This window comes from Sycon ciliatum, chromosome 10 (genome assembly GCF_964019385.1).
Source record: "Sycon ciliatum chromosome 10, ocSycCili1.1, whole genome shotgun sequence".
In the NCBI taxonomy this organism is placed as follows: Eukaryota; Metazoa; Porifera; class Calcarea; order Leucosolenida; family Sycettidae; genus Sycon; species Sycon ciliatum.
Window position 1 is genome coordinate 28142575 of NC_088652.1, and position 15607 is coordinate 28158181.

General features: G+C 50.0%; 1 protein-coding gene across 3 annotated transcripts in view; it reads left to right on the forward strand.

Annotated features, from left to right (window-relative positions):
- The window catches only part of LOC135825659 (uncharacterized), a 171809-nt gene extending 161558 nt beyond the window's left edge, over positions 1–10251 (forward strand). For all 3 annotated transcript variants that reach the window (XM_065338278.1, XM_065338277.1, XM_065338279.1), the window contains 6 exons: positions 1121–1142; positions 4344–6487; positions 7086–7134; positions 8567–8954; positions 9373–9703; positions 10121–10251. In XM_065338278.1, the coding sequence (XP_065194350.1) occupies positions 1121–1142; positions 4344–6487; positions 7086–7134; positions 8567–8910 (2559 nt within the window). In that variant the 3' untranslated portion in view covers positions 8911–8954; positions 9373–9703; positions 10121–10251. The remainder of the gene's footprint in view (positions 1–1120; positions 1143–4343; positions 6488–7085; positions 7135–8566; positions 8955–9372; positions 9704–10120) is intronic.
- Positions 10252–15607: the final 5356 nt, after the last annotated feature.

Below are 15607 nucleotides of genomic sequence, written 5' to 3' on the forward strand. Positions count from 1 at the left end.
CCATCGAGAGTTAAGGCATACGGCCTAACCGAGGGCGTGTGAAGAAGCGTATAGCCCAAGCGAGGGCGTATGATTATAGCCCGACCGAGGGCGCATGATTGTAGCCCGACCGAGGGCGCATGATTATAGCCCGACCGAGGCGCATGATTGTAGCCCGACCGAGGGCGCATGATTATAGCCCGACCGAGGGCGCATGATTATAGCCCGGCCGAGGGCGCATGATTATGGCCCGACTGAGGGCGCATGATTATAGCCTGACTGAGGGCGCATCATTATAGCCCGACTGAGGGCGCATTATTATAGCCCGACCGAGGGCACGTGATTATAGCCCGACCGAGGGCGCATGATTGTACCCCGACCGAGGGCGCATGATTTTAGCCCGACCGAGGGCGCATGATTATAGCCCGACCAAGGGCGCATGATTATAGCCCAACCGAGGGCGCATGATTATAGCTCGACCGAGGGCACATGATTGTAGCCCGACCGAGGGCGCATGATTATAACTAGTCCGAGGGCGCATGATTTTAGCCCGACCGAGGGCCAAGAATAAGCGTATAGCCCAATCGAGGGCGTGCGAACGGCCGTCGAGGCCAATAGCCTGCCCACCGAGGGCTAAAGCAAACTTCCCGCCAAGGGATAAAGCGTAGTACCCACCGAGGGCCAACGCATGCTGCTCACCATGGGCCGATTATATACTGCCCACCGAGGGATAAATCATATTGCCTATTGAGCAAACGAACAGCCACCGAGGCCGACGACAACCTGCCCGCCAAGGGAAAAGCATACTGCCCGCTAGGGCCTAAATTATACTGCCCAGCGAGGGCAAACGAACGACCACCGAGAGAGAAAGAGAGAGAGAGAGAGAGAGAGAGAGAGAGAGAGAGAGACAGAGAGAGAGAGAGAGACAGAGACAGAGAGAGAGAGAGAGAGAGAGAGAGAGAGAGAGAGAGAGAGAGAGAGAGAGAGAGAGAGAGAGAGAGAGAGAGAGAGAGAGAGAGAGAGAGAGAGAGAGAGAGAGAGAGAGAGAGAGAGAGAGAGAGAGAGAGAGAGAGAGAGAGAGAGAGCATGTCTAACACATATGTGTGATTTGTGCCTCTGTTTTTTCTGACTCTCTATGAAGGAGGCCAAACAGCTGCAGGCAGGTAAGTGACAAATCAATTCTCAAACTTCTTTTCCGCCAAAAAGTTACGAGACATGACCAGTGATGCACACGAATAGTCGAATAGTAATAAAGTTCCTTCAAAGAGCTGTACAATCATGTTCTATGTGTGGCAAGCATGCTAGTTTTGTACGAGTACATGTGGACCCTGCGCTAGCGGCAGTAGAGCTAGGGCCGCTGCTACAGATTACAGTACAGCGGTTACCGTACGTGTACTTGACGAATCCGGCCTGTGCGAGTGCGCGCCAAACAGTAGTAGTAACAATAGAGTGCCGGCAATGTAGTACAGTTGCGAAGGGCACGTGTAATTGTACGAGTACAGTACACACACTGTGCTGTTGCGAAGTGGGAGCCCATGGTGCCTTCTTCTTTACTACTTTAGTTCGGTCCAACTCACCCCTCTCTTTCACTTTGAAGAACGTTCTGGACATCCAGTTCGTTTTTCGTGATGGCTTCTGGCAGCTCCGTTTAGGAGCACTTCGAGAAAGTTGATGGAGGCGCAAAAGTTCAATTCAAACTCAAGTTCAATGGCTTGACTACGAGCTCAATGCGGGAACATCTTATCCGGCGGCGTGTTACTTGCTCGACGGCTGTAGCTGCCACGGATGCGAAGGTATCCCTGGCAAAAAGCACAGACGCAATGCAGAAGTTTGTGGGCCGTCAAGAAATTTCAACGAACACTAGATTATCCGTTCGTTCGAAGATTTGGTATTCGATAGAGTATTCGTTCTTGAAAAATGGGTTAGTGTGCATCACTGATTGGAATACTATTTAGCATCCAATCCCTCACATATTCACACTCAGTCAGGGCACCAAGGACTGGCTTTGGAAACTATGTGTTACTTTGAGTAACTGGTCTCATAATGCAAAAGCTCGAAGAGCTGGCAAGCAATGCTAGGCCGCTAGCAGCAACTTGCTCATGATGAGCAGCAACTAACGAAGCATATGTCCAGTTTGAAGCAATAGAGCTGTATGTCCCCAAGTACTGTCGTGGACATGGAAATCCGGTCGATTGATCGGGGCCGGCGCCCTCAGCGCGTACAGAACGCTTCCGTGCTGGGCACATGTTGGTCTGATGCGACCAGCGCCCTGCAGCGCATAAAATGCATGTGTGTACCGCTTATCCACGGCTGCATGGCCAGCACCCTGGGGCCGCTAGACGTGCGACCGGATTTCCATGTCCTCAACAGTAGTACCATTAGCACGAAGATATGATGGCAGGGTTTTAGCCAGGTCAAAATAGTAGGGGGGGGGGGTATGGGAAGCAGTTACCCCGTAACCCATTTTAGCATTTTCCGAAATTGTCTTGCCATACAAAATGCAATGTACGGGGTGAACCTCCGACTTCACAACAGACAAATGTGCCTTTATGAACCCTCCAGTAGTGACTATCCACTACACTTTTCATTGAATGGCATCAAAAAAGCCCGAGGGGAAAATAGCAGTGTTGCAACAAATATTCGAATACCGTAAAGTCGCGGATAAAAGCCGGGTTTGCATACAAGCACATCGCGGATAGAAGCCTGAAAATCAAACGGGTCAAATGCATATAAGCCTGTCGCGCGTAGAAGCCTGGCTTCTATGCAAGCGCGGATCGGGTGGGTCAAGAGTGCGTGCGCTATGTACGGTGCATAGTAAACCTGCTGCCATACCGGTAGTCAGTGGTAGATCTACGCGTGTCGCGTGTAGAAGCCTGGCTTCTATGCAAGCCCGGATGTGCATAAAAGCCTGGCAAAATATCAGTGGTGCGTATAAGCATGGTTTGCATACAAGCCTGGTTTGCATTAAAGCCTGATGCAGAAAGCGGCTTATGTGCTTATAAGCCCGGCTTTTGTCCGCGACTTTACGGTAATTGAATATCTTCGATTTTTTTGCGCTGCACAGAATATTCGAACATGCGAGTCAGAAGTCGAATATTCGAAATGCTACACTTCGTGTACAACTTTCCGTACAAAGGCTTAATTCGCTCATCGCAGCACGCTCACTGCGTTCTTGCATCGTAGAATGTGCAACAGTCATTGCAATTGAGCTACAAATGACATCATCAACATATTGTCGCTTGCCGCTGCTGCTGCCCAGTTTGACTTACACGCCGTTTGTAGTTTGCACCTTCGCAAGAAATACTTATGTTCTTCTTCGTAGTTTGTAGCAGTTCTCGGTTAGTTTCGAATAGTATCAGTCCGCTTTGCTTAGTTTCAAGTCAGTAGAAATTCGTGATGTCGGATCGTAAAGCTAGCTCCGTGTGGGAGAGTTTTGAGACTTCTGTTTCCCATGCAAGTCCACAAAATAATTCATCCTGCGCATGGAACGCGAGGATGTCGTCTTCTTCCGCTCCGAAGTACATTAGCCTCTTCCTTCGATACATCGTTGACGATCCGTTTTAGGAGACTGAGTGCAACATGGAATCCAAACTCAAACGAATAAACTTTCATGTACTTGCAACAAAGAGTTGCATCCAGAACAGTCCAGTCTACCGAGGAGAAGAAGAATAGCAACTCGCGTCGCACTCCACTTCGTATTTTGTTGTCGCGGAATTCAAATCGCGATTTTCTCGACTTTTTCCACAAAAGCTGTGGTCATGTCTTAGCACGCGCTGGCTCAAATAAACAAGAAAGCATAGTGTGCTGAAATGGGCTCGTCTGTAAGGGTAGAATAGTAGAATATTTTCCGTACTGTGCATATTTGTTAGAATATTCGTTTGTGATTTTGCTATTCTTTGCAACATTGGTAAATAGTGATTTTTGGGTGAACAGGGCACATTTTAGTGCTCTTTTATGGTTTGTTTTTTGGATGAATTGGGCGCAGCTTCCGGGGCGAAAAGTGGTACAAGCATGGTGGTGCTGGTGGTACCGTGTGTGACGCCCCTGGACTGTAAAACCCGGTGCCTCAACTGTAGCAACACCATAACAGGTGTCTCCTGTCTGCCAATATTCCGGTGATGGAGTGGTTATTCTGCGGGAAGCAATGACTTTCAGACACACCCGTGACCGTAAACTTGCGAGTTAAGCGGGCTTTCTCATAATACGAGTGCATGGAGTGAAGATGCACTCTCACTTGTTTTGCATTCCTGTTGCCTGTGCTGTATGATTTCTTGCTAGCAATACAAAAGAAACAACAAACTATAAATGTCACCTGCAGTTACACAACATTTTTTGATGTGTGCTGTGCTTATCGTTGTGCCCAGGAGATACTGCTGTTCTGCCAAGTATCAGTGAACTGGAAGCAGCAGAGCAGGAGGCAGCCAGGTTGGGCGGTACGACCGTCATCCATTTCCTGCACGTGGCAATACTTGGTGCGGCGCGCGTTGGAAAGACCAGCTTGCTGAAGGCGCTGCTTGAGAAGATGCACAATGAGGATGAACTCAGCACGCCCGGCATGCGCACGTCCTACGCAACTACAAACATCTCTGATGACTGTCGATTCATCGAATGCCCAGACATGCCAGATGCTCTGAGTCGACTCTACGTCATCACCATGATGTGCAAACCATCCACTTCGAATCATCCCCGAGGCAAAGAGACAACACAAGATGACAGAGAGAGAGCCCCAGCAGGCGAGGATCCTGTGGCTGGGACCCATGCAGGACCTATGGAGGACAGCAGCAGCAGCAGCAGCAGCAGCAGCGACGGGCCAGCAATGCGCGAGGAAATCCACGAGACCATCACAAGATTTCTCACCGCAGACCGGGTAAAGTACATCTCTGACCGGGCCAACACGCCCGACTACACCGTCATCACATTCCGCGACCTTGGAGGGCAGCAAGTCTACCAATCCGTGCAGCCCCTTTTCATGGCCAAAAACACAACCTTTATTGCCACATACAACTCTTCTCTGGACCTTCTAGAGACCCTTCCCAAGCTCGAAAAATTTCAGTTCAGCCAGGAAGAATGTATCGAGCGGGCCACTCTACCGGCCAATGCGACTCGCCTAGACCAGCTGCTAAGCTGGCTCGACATGCTGCTGCTGAATGCGAAAGCTGACAGCAGCACAGACCAGAGTGCTGCAGATGATGTGTTTGTAGTGGGGTGTCAGAGTGACATGTGGAAGAAAACCGATTTGCCTGATCCTTGTAAACTACTTCAAGAGAATATAGAAGGTTCGCCTTATAAGAACCTTGTCTGGAACGAAACATCGTACTTCAAAATCGACAGCACCAGATCCACTGGAAGTGCAGCACAAGCAGATGAGCTGCAGCGATTGAGAGAGGCCATCATCGACCGCTGCCGGAAGAGCCAACGTAACATCCCTGTTCCATGGCTCCGATTCTGCATAACCATACACACGCTCAAGCAGGAGGTCACGTGGCCTTGGATTTCCTTCAAGGAGGCAAAGTTCATAGCGAAGCAAGTCAAGGCTGTTCCACATGACTGCAGTGACCGGCAAATACAGCTGCTGCTGAAGTACTGCCACGAAGCAGGCCACCTGGCGTACTTCCCAACTTTCAAGCTGAAAGACACGGTCATCCTGGAGCCCCAGTTCATCCTGGACTGTGTCAATGCCTTTGTCTACATGAAGCTTGACCGAGACATCACAGTGCACGAAGCGCGGCGCTATAAGTCTGGGTTCATGACGGAGTCCCTGGCACGCAAAGCTCTCAACAAGATGTTCGAGGGTCAGTCTTACTGCGACCATGCTAAGGCGTGGCAAGCAGTCAGAGCAAGCAGTGATGGGTTCAAGCTCATTTTTGAAATCCTAGAATGGCTCTCAGTCCTGGTAATTGTGCAGGATGAGAGGTCTGCTGAGCACGAGTTTATTGTACCTGCAATCGTCCGGGACATGGGCACGGACCCACAGCTGCCTTGTTCCTGTGCCTACGTGTCCCTTAAGCACGCACACCGCGATGAGTTGATGCACTTTCCCGTGTTCCTGTACTGGCAATGCGTGGTGGAGGTGCTGCTGAAGTCACACAAGCGCTCGGCTGCCACGCTGTCACGGTGCAGCGTTTGCCTTCGCTGGAGCAGCGTTTGGCCGTGGCTGCACCTGCACTATACACGCTACGGCTTACAAGTGTACGTCGAGTGCGAGGGCCCACACGGCGGCAGCGGAAAGTCTACGCTGGATGATGTCCGGGCAATCGTGCGCACAGTGCTACGGAAGTGGGGCCTGCAGGTCGAAGTGATCAGCACATTGCCATGCCCCTGCGGAGAAACATCGGGCAAGGAGTGTTTACAGCATGGCTTATCTACGTGCTGCGCACCAAGCTGTGCGCACGCCTTGTACGCTTCCACCCTAGTGGCTGAAGACTACCCACTGTGTCCACGTTCAAAGCGGGATACTAGTTTTCCGATGATCCGTGAGCAGGCCATGTTCTGGCTGGGCCTTGACCAGGTGAGAGACTTGACCTGATTGAATTCCCGCAGCTATGCAAAAGACGTTACGTTAGTAGCGCCTGCCGCTTGCTTTAGTTCATATGTTTTTGTAGGGAGGGGGGGGGGGGGGGCACGAACCATGAGACAAGTTCCACCAGGCCTTGTTGTAATTCTGTGTTATCTCTGTTTAGGAGGAGAGTTCTTCACACACAAAGTTGCACCATGTCTCTATTTTCTTTACCTTGCCACGTATTCCCGTCATGTGGATGAGGAGATAACCATTTTGTGCCTACTCTGACTTCGGCAATTATGGCTTGTGCGTGTGCGTGTTTGCATGCATGTGTGCTTTTGCTCGTGTGTATTTACATGTATTTGTGTGTGCGTGTGTGCGTGCGCGTGCGTGCCGGTGTGTGGGTGTGTGTGTGCGCGTGCGGGTGTGTGCGTGTGGGCGTGCGGGTGTGGGTGGGCGGGTGTGTGTGTGTGTGTGTGTGTGTGTGTGTGTGTGTGTGTGTGTGTGTGTGCGGGTGCTTGCGTGCGGGTGTGTGCGTGAGTGCGGGTGTGTGCGTGTGGGCGTGGGCATGTGCTTGCGTGTACTTGGTCTCTTGCAATACCTGCAGCATGCATGTGGAAAGCTGTTTGACCCGAGATCGACCTCTCTTCCTTCAGGTTAGTTGGATGCACAATTCAAACAGATCTGCTACTTCCAAATGATGGTTTGCATGATGTCTGCATTCGTGTGAACCTTTAGTCGCAAGGAAACCGGTACGCTGTTCTTTTTTCCTTTTGAGCTAGCTATTCCCGTTCGGGTATTGAACACTGCATGAGCACAGGACCATATCTGCTGTGGATAGAATGTAAAATTTGAGCCTCTTCTCACCGCAAGCTGGTGTTTGATACCAGCCAACACTGCAGTTCTGACTCTGTTTTGGGCCCTGGACAACTGACATTACATTGTCATAGAATTGCTATGGGGTCGCTGTCATATTTTGTCGCCCTGAAGCGAACATCGTTCGTGGCAGAGGAGGAGGAGGGTGCGAGGTCGAAAATCATAACTTGCTCTACAATGCACTACGTGTACATGCACTTGATTTGTGGTGTCCAGCATTGCAAACTGTGTTCATTTTGGAGGAGTGAGGGGTCCGTCCGAGTACGAAATGAACCTTGTTTGTTTCAGTGGCGACAATAAACTTCTGCAACAAACCGTGTGTGCGTGCCCACCTGTGTGTGTACATGTATACGTTGCATCTGCATGTGTGTGTGTGTGCGTGTGCGTGTGTGTGTGTGTGTGTGTGTGCGTGCGTGTATGTGTGTGTGTGTGTGTGTGTGTGTGTGTGTGTGTGCGTGCGTGTGTGTGTCGTGCGCCTTGAGAATTTCGAGCGCATCCGCATCACTGTGAAGTGCATTCTGCAAACACTCAAATATTTCGTAACTCGGCTTTTCCTGAACGGAATCGAGTACTCGAAAGGTCTATTCGTATTAGAAGGTTCTCAGTTGTCGCCTCCAACTAATCGGAAGTCGATCCGAGGTCGAATATGGGAGTTACGCCACTCGCAAGGTATTTTACGTACCATTGCAAATTTCACTTCCGCACTTGGGTGCCAATTATTATTAGTTTGACCTAAAGGATTTCCCTCTGTTGTGTGACAGTCCGGGCATGCATAGACCTGTGCGACGTCAGGCACATGTCTTGAGCGGTTAGCTACAGAAGAAAGTAGCGCTCCACGATGAATACTACAAAATTACCATGGATGCGAATTGTCTCAATTTCCTATTGCGCGTGTCATCGTCCAAATTGATGAAGGAAAATTAAAGGCGTGGTCCGAACAGCTTTCATTCGTAGTGCGTACGGCGATTTTCCAGAACGAATTTGGCAGCTATTGGGTATTGAATCCGATTAGGGTATGGCAAGATGTTGAAAAAACCCGTATTGTGCTCGCCTTGGATAGTAATGGTGAGCAACATTTTGGGGGGGGGGGGGGACTGCTCTCCCACCACTCTCCTTGAGAGGATAGCAAGAGTGATTGTTCACTCTCATGGATTTTCTTACACGAATGTCTGATTCTGTTTCTCTATGTGTGTGTTGTGCCAACATTTTCAGGCGAGTCTCTTGACCAACAGCTCTCTGACATGACAGCATGGGAGAGTGACGTCTTCACAGAACTTCGGCCTGACCTGGTTTCCACGCTAACTCCAGGTGATATGCGTCGCCAGTGTGAGGCTAAGAAGTTGATTACGCGTGCACAGCGTCAGCTATTTGCATCAAACACTGGCCGTGCAGCGCAGAATGAGGAATTGCTCGATGCACTAAGCACTGGTGATGACGAATCCTTCCACACCTTCCTTGAATGTATCCGTAAAGTCGAGCCACCAGCCAGCGCGAGAAGGTTATTGGCCAAGCTGGAACCCGTCGACAAGTTCCGGGCAGCCCGGCAGTACTGCTGAGGCCGCATTAGCGTCTGCAGGAGCATCTGCTGCTGATCCAGTGGGTAAGTAAAGAGCAGTAGGCTGTACAGGCAGAGGCCAGTTGGGACTTTTGCAGCTCCATAGTTTTTTCCGTGGTTTTGGCAGCCCAGCTGGCATCAGGCCAGTCTGAAGGCTTGAAGTAGCTAGCTAGCAAGCAGTAGGACTAGGAGGAGTAGTGCGATGGAAGTAGGGCAGTAGCTTTCCAGAATGCCTGAGATTCATTGCAAAATTGATGAAGGGAAACTGAAGTTGTGGTCCGAACAGCTTCCATTTGTGGGGCGTACGGCAATTTTCCGGAATGAATTTGGCACCTATTGGGTATTGAATCCGATTGGGGTATGGCAAGATGTTGAAAAACCCGTATTGTGATTTGTGAATTGTAAATCATTTTTCGTATGTTTGTTCATGTGTGTGTTTTTATCCCATGTATATCTTGATTAGACGAGGATGAGAAGTCGTACGGCGACCCATTCCAGCAGCGTGTCTTTCTAACCGATATTTCGCCTTGGTTGGGCAAATAAACAGCGGGAACATTTCGTAAAATGGCGAAGAGGCCGGGTTATTCGCCGATCTGCAGCAGATAGAAAACTTGAAGAGGATTGAGAAACTAGATGGAACACGCACTCACAACGGAGAGTTGGTCAACATTCTAAGCAGCGAGGAAAAGGCCGGCTGCATCAAGCTAGTGATGATCATCAAACGCTGGGGTAACTATCCCGACAAGGTCGACAAGATGAACCAGCTTCTGCCACGACGGGCCCGTGTGTAAACGGTAGGTTGCATTCATTTCTTGCACTACCTGAATTCAAAATAAGTCATTGCAACGTACGTCTGTTGTTTGGCTGCGATGCTGTGTTTCTCATCAGATATTGTCCCAGCTGTGATAGAAAGTATACTGTTGAGGTATCCGTTATGCATGAATCAAATTGGAGAAAAGTCAAAGTTTCTGACGACTGGAAAATTGGAGCGCATGTACTACTATATAGCATATTTTCCGGAGTGCTAGTCGCATCTTAAAACACCAGAAATGTTTTAAATTTGTGTGCATGAGTGTGGATTCAGGGTGTTTGTCTGTGTATGTGTTTGTGTGGTGTGTGTGTGTGTGTGCATGTGCATGCGTCCAATCCATTCTAGCTCTGGTGTATACTATTATGTGATCGTCTTCGTATCTCTGTTTGCTCCATCACAGATTGAGGTGTCAAGCACTTCACGCAGCACGCACTGGTACTGTTCTCCCCCCCCCCCCCCCCTCTCTCTCTTTCTCTCTGTCTCTTTCTCTTTGTCTGTCTCTCTGTCTGTCTCTCTTTCTCTCTCTCTCTTCTCTCTCTCTCTCTCTCTCTCTCTCTCTCTCTCTCTCTCTCTCTCTCTCTCTCTCTCTCTCTCTCTCTCTCTCTCTCTCTCTTCTTTCTCTCTCTCTCCGTGGTGTGTTCTCGATCTTACTGACTGGCTATGCTATTCATCAAATCCATTCTTCCTTAGTCACATTTGCCAAATGTTAGCTACATTACGTGGACAGGAGACTGCGCTCTTGAACTTTAGAATTGTGTTCGCACCACGACATGTTCACGAGCGGAATATCTTGTGAATTGTGCTAATTTATTATATAAGTAGAATTGTTGACACACTAATTGGTTGCCATGTACATGTCACTTACTTGATCGGTTGCATTATCGCCATCCGCGGCAACTCCGCTACGATCTACTTGACGAAACTTACTCTCGCTGACAGGGTGTGCTGTCACCCTGTCGCTGGGTGCAAGCACCCCTTGACAGACACTGTTTTCACCTCCGTAATCAACAATTCTTTATTCTTTCACTTCAGCAGATTGCGAGTTTCTGTTTGTTCTGCATTCAAATTATTGCTTTTCTTTTCGTTGCACCTGCACTCCGCGCTGCAACCGGACTTTGGCAGTCGCCATATTTAGTATCTCTATGGCCACGATGATTCATGCATTTTCTGTACGCTGCATTTCTCTCTATGCCACGTACATGTACGGCGTTGTGTGCATGCATGCGGCGCAAGCCAAATGCACGCACGCTGCACGTTTTGCTCAGGACAGCGATTTGGCGATCGTTGTTCGGTGTGTTCTTTGGTGTTCTTGTTGAAACGAGTGTTAACACAAGCATCTGCATGCCGCACTCACACAACAAGCAACCAGTTTGGGGAATAGGAGGGTTTGTCAATTGCTTTGCCAGGCTCCGAGTGAGTGACAGCTTAGAGCTGTGTGAATGTGTGTATGGCAGCTGGGAAGGGCCCTGCTGCGGAGGCTGAGTGAGCCGTATGGAGGCAGCCGGGCAGGGCCCGGCTGCGGAGGCTGAGTGAGCCGTCTGAGTGTGAGAGGCTGAATGAGCCGTATGAGGAGCCTGGTAAGCAAGGTTGACTCCCCAAATAGAGAACCTCCTATTCACTGTTAAGTGTTAACTGTAGAGGGGTGCCACAGATTGTGGACAATAGTAGAGTGATATTGAGTTACTGAGTGTACAGTCGGTACATTGGTGATATTCAGTTATGCTCTGGCACCCACAATAAGTGGGCTCAGTCTGTCTGATCAGCGCTTACCCTGGACCGGTGCTGCCAGCTTTCATGGCAGTTTGCATGTGGACTTCCGCCACTCGCTGTCCCTGCGGGAATTTGCGGAAAAAGTCATTGAAAACTTGCGCAAGAAATTGCGGCAGAAAACAACAAAAAATGCGGCGGAAAGATGCGGAATTTGCCAGGAACTCGCGGAATTATTGGCAGGAAATTGCGGATTTGGGCCAAATCACGAAATTTGTTGCATCCTTAGAATCGCTATTTGCGTACTGTGCAAATAATCCAGGTACAGGATCATAGAAAGCACTGTATACTGCGTGAAAAGTGCAGAAAAATGTAAAAAGAAGTGCAGAAAACAACAAAAAACGCGGGAAATCGGGGACTTTTCAGAAATTTGCGGGTTTTGGCCAAAATCGCGAAATTTGTTGCATCCGTGGAATCGCGATTTCCTGGAGGGACAGCACTCGGCAGTGCAAGGCACGGCCGAAGTCTCCCCAGGAATGGACGGAAGAGCACGCACGGGAGTGGGCACGTGAGCGGCGGTAGGGTGGCACGAATGGAATCGCTTGAAATCTTGCCTGGAGAGAGCGTCAGCAAGGATGTTGGTAGTTCCAGGTATGTGACGGGCGGTGACCATAAAGTTACCCTTGGCGCAGATGAAGAAGAGCTGCCGTAGGAGTGACATCACATTAGGGCAGCGACTGGTGCCAGACTTGAGAACAGCGGCGACAGCTTCGCTGTCGGTATGGAAGCGGATACGCTTGCGACGCCACTGGTGGCCCCACGTAGCACATGCAATGCAGATGGGATACAGCTCCTTGAACATTATGCAGAGTGGAGTGTGTTGTGGTGACCAGGTGTCGGCGAACCAATGCGTGCCGTAAACTGCGCCATGCCCAATGGCGCCAGATGCGTCAGTTTCTATCAGGATGTCGCTGGCCAGCGTCGCCTGGAGATCGAGGAAGAATGACTTGCCATTCCAGCCATTGAGTAGGTGAGACCACCAAAGAAGGTCCAGATGACATTCTGGAGAGAGACGGATGCGGTGGTAGGGCTTGGAAACGTTGAGCGTGGCATCATACAGTCCTCGCATGAATGTACGGCCCGGCGTGATGACGCGGCTGGCAAAGTTCAGCTTCCCAACAGCTGTTCAAGCTCCCGTAGACGGCAGGATTGGCGTTGGCGAAAGGCCAATAGTCTGGAGCGGATGTCGTCAACCTTGTCCTGTGGGAGACGAGCCACTTTCTGGACGGAGTCCAGTTCGATGCCCAGGAAGGTGAGACAGGAGGTTGGACCGACTGTCTTTTCGTCGGCAATGGGAACTCCCAGGTAGCGAAATACGGAGAGGACTACGTTCAGACGCTGCGCACATAGCGTTGAGTTTGCAGGGCCACAGAGCTGGAAGTCGTCCAGAAGGTGCAGGAGATGGGGAACCTGGAACAGTTCACAGCTTATCTGGCAAAGTGCGTCCGCAATGCAGTTAAACAAGTAGGGTGCGGACCTCAGCCCGAATGGCAGTACTTTGTCATAGTAGAATTGGCCCTGCCACTGGAAACTCAACAAATGGTATGCAGTGGGTGCGACAGGGACCAGTTGACATGCATTGCGTATGTCGAGCTTCGCCATCATGGCATCGTCCACTGTGACATAATGTAGGGAGAACGAATTCTTGTTTATTCCATCATTGACAGACATACGGTCAGGATAAGACAGGTGGTGAATGAGGCGGAATTTCCCGTTGTTCTTGGGCACTACGCCGAGCGGAGAGCATACAAATGGGTGGAAAGGCTGGACAGAGAAAGGACCGGCCGATTCGTCACGTCAGACCCGGTCAGCAATTTGTTGTTGTACAAACTGAGCATGTTCAATGGCAGTTGGGAGGTTGCCAGAGATGATAGATACAGAAGCACCAGAGTGACACGATTAGAAAATACGAGGCAAAAGAGTCGTTAGGCGGGCTATGTACAGAGGCGTGGGGAGACTACTTCGCTGCGACGGGCTTGTCCGTCTGGCGGGGTCCCCGGCGACCGTCGTTGGTGCAGCGAGCGGCGGGATGACCTCGGTCACCGCAGGTTGAGCAGACGTGCAAGCGTTTACAGGGCTGGTGTTGGCATGGGCGGCCACGGTTGAAGTTGAGGCAGATTTGGCGGGTGCTGCCCGCCCCGGCCAGAAATGGCTGCGTAGGACGGCCGGTGTTGGTGCCAGCTGGAGCATGTGGCCCTGCCAAATACTGTGGGCAACGGTCACGGCTGTGGTGCATTGTGAAGCGCGGACATGATGGTCGGGGTGCCCGGATCAGGTGCAGGCTCCAGAGGCTTTGGTCGATTGCGTCCCAACGAGCCGAGGTTGTTGCCACCGCTGCACGGAAGGCACGGTCATACCCCAGTACAGCTGGGGTCGCAAACTGCTGGTTGGCAGTACAGATAATGTGCTGGTACGTCACCAGCTCCAGTGCTCGGAATGGCACATGTTTCAGTGCGCAGGCCATGTAGATTGTGTAGGCTTCCAGCCAGGCATGGGCCTACAGTCAACTTCGCGCATAACGACACTCGGCGGGGCATCAGAAAAGTGTCGTTATTCGCGAATTGTCGTTATACCCGAAGTCTCATTATGGATGGGACTTTGCTCTGGGCATGGACATTCAGTCGTTATTCGCGAATTGTCGTTATATCCGCAGTCGTTATTGGCGAAGTAGTTGACTGTATATCCGGATATAAGCCCACCTCCGTTTATAGGCCCATGGGCTAATAAACAGACCCAAACACCGTAGTGCAGCATGTCAGTGCAGACTACATTACCAGCACCGGTACCTACAGTAGGCGGACAACCGCGCACAGACTTGTACTTTTTCACGTGCCAGCTGCCTTCAAAATTCGAATATAAGCCCAGGGCTAAAAAACAAACCATTATTACTGATTTTTTCCCCGGAAAATGCATTATTTCGTATATTAGCCCATGGGCTTATATGCGCGGAACTACGGTATAGCTACAAAGACAACTAATTGCACAGTAAGCATTTCCTATAATTATGTCGACTGCGAGAAAGATCTTCTGCTGCTCATTTATTCAAGCACACCTTGAGTATGGTTCTAATGCGTTTGTACACTGCCTTCACACCACACAACATGATTGATGATGTTTCAGTCTTACACACCAGATATGGCCTTGCTCCTATTGCACTGCGCTATCAGCTTAAACTGTATGTTCTTGTCTTTCGGGCCCTACGTGGCTTGTGTAGTACTCTGCTCTCTGATTGCTTCTGCCTTCGTTCTGCCACAACACACACAGCTGCCCGTACACGTTCCCAGTCCATAGATTCACTTGCTCTGCCTAAAGCACGCACTCGTTATGGCTTATTCGCTTTGAGCTTTCTGGCTTCTGTCCGCTGGAATTCTCTTCCAGCTGACATTCGCTCTTGCTCCTCGCTTTCACTATTTCCCAACATCTATACGTGACCACATAGGGTACCCTGTTAAAAGGCCTTAGGCCTGTGGGGATTGCCCTATTCAAAATTTAAATAATAATAATAAGGCCAAACTAAAGAAGGTGTGTGGTTCGACTCACCCGACCGACCGTACAATTTCAGCCCGACCGTAACTTTTTTTCGGCGGGCTGTCGTGTGACTGACGTACGTGGACTGAACACGTCCACGTCTACGTGCTGTGTGGCGTGAGTCTGCGGACGCAGGCGGCTCCTTTTGGACTTGACTTGTAGTTGTACTGCAGTGCAGTGCAGTGAGTGGTACGACTGCTGCCTTGTGCTGGTAGTAGAGTCTACTCGATACGCGTATACAGTGTATTTACATGTACTAAAAATATATTTAAAAAAAAATAAATCCGCCCGCCCGCCCGTAAAAAAAATGTCCATGTTAGTCGAACCACACACCTTCTTTAGTTTGGCCTAATCAACGCAATAAATAGAGTAAGCTGCGCACTCAGTACAAACACCATAAGCAAAACTTGTTTTCATGTAAATAAAGAAGCTTGTTCCTAAACGTTTTCATCGCCATCTCATCAGAGGATTACTGGCAAATCAACAAAAGCTCTTAACTCAATATATATACGCACAATGCAAGTAATAATTTAGACCCTAGCTAGCGCGATAAAATGAGAGCTGAAAGAAACATTACACCATTCAACGATAT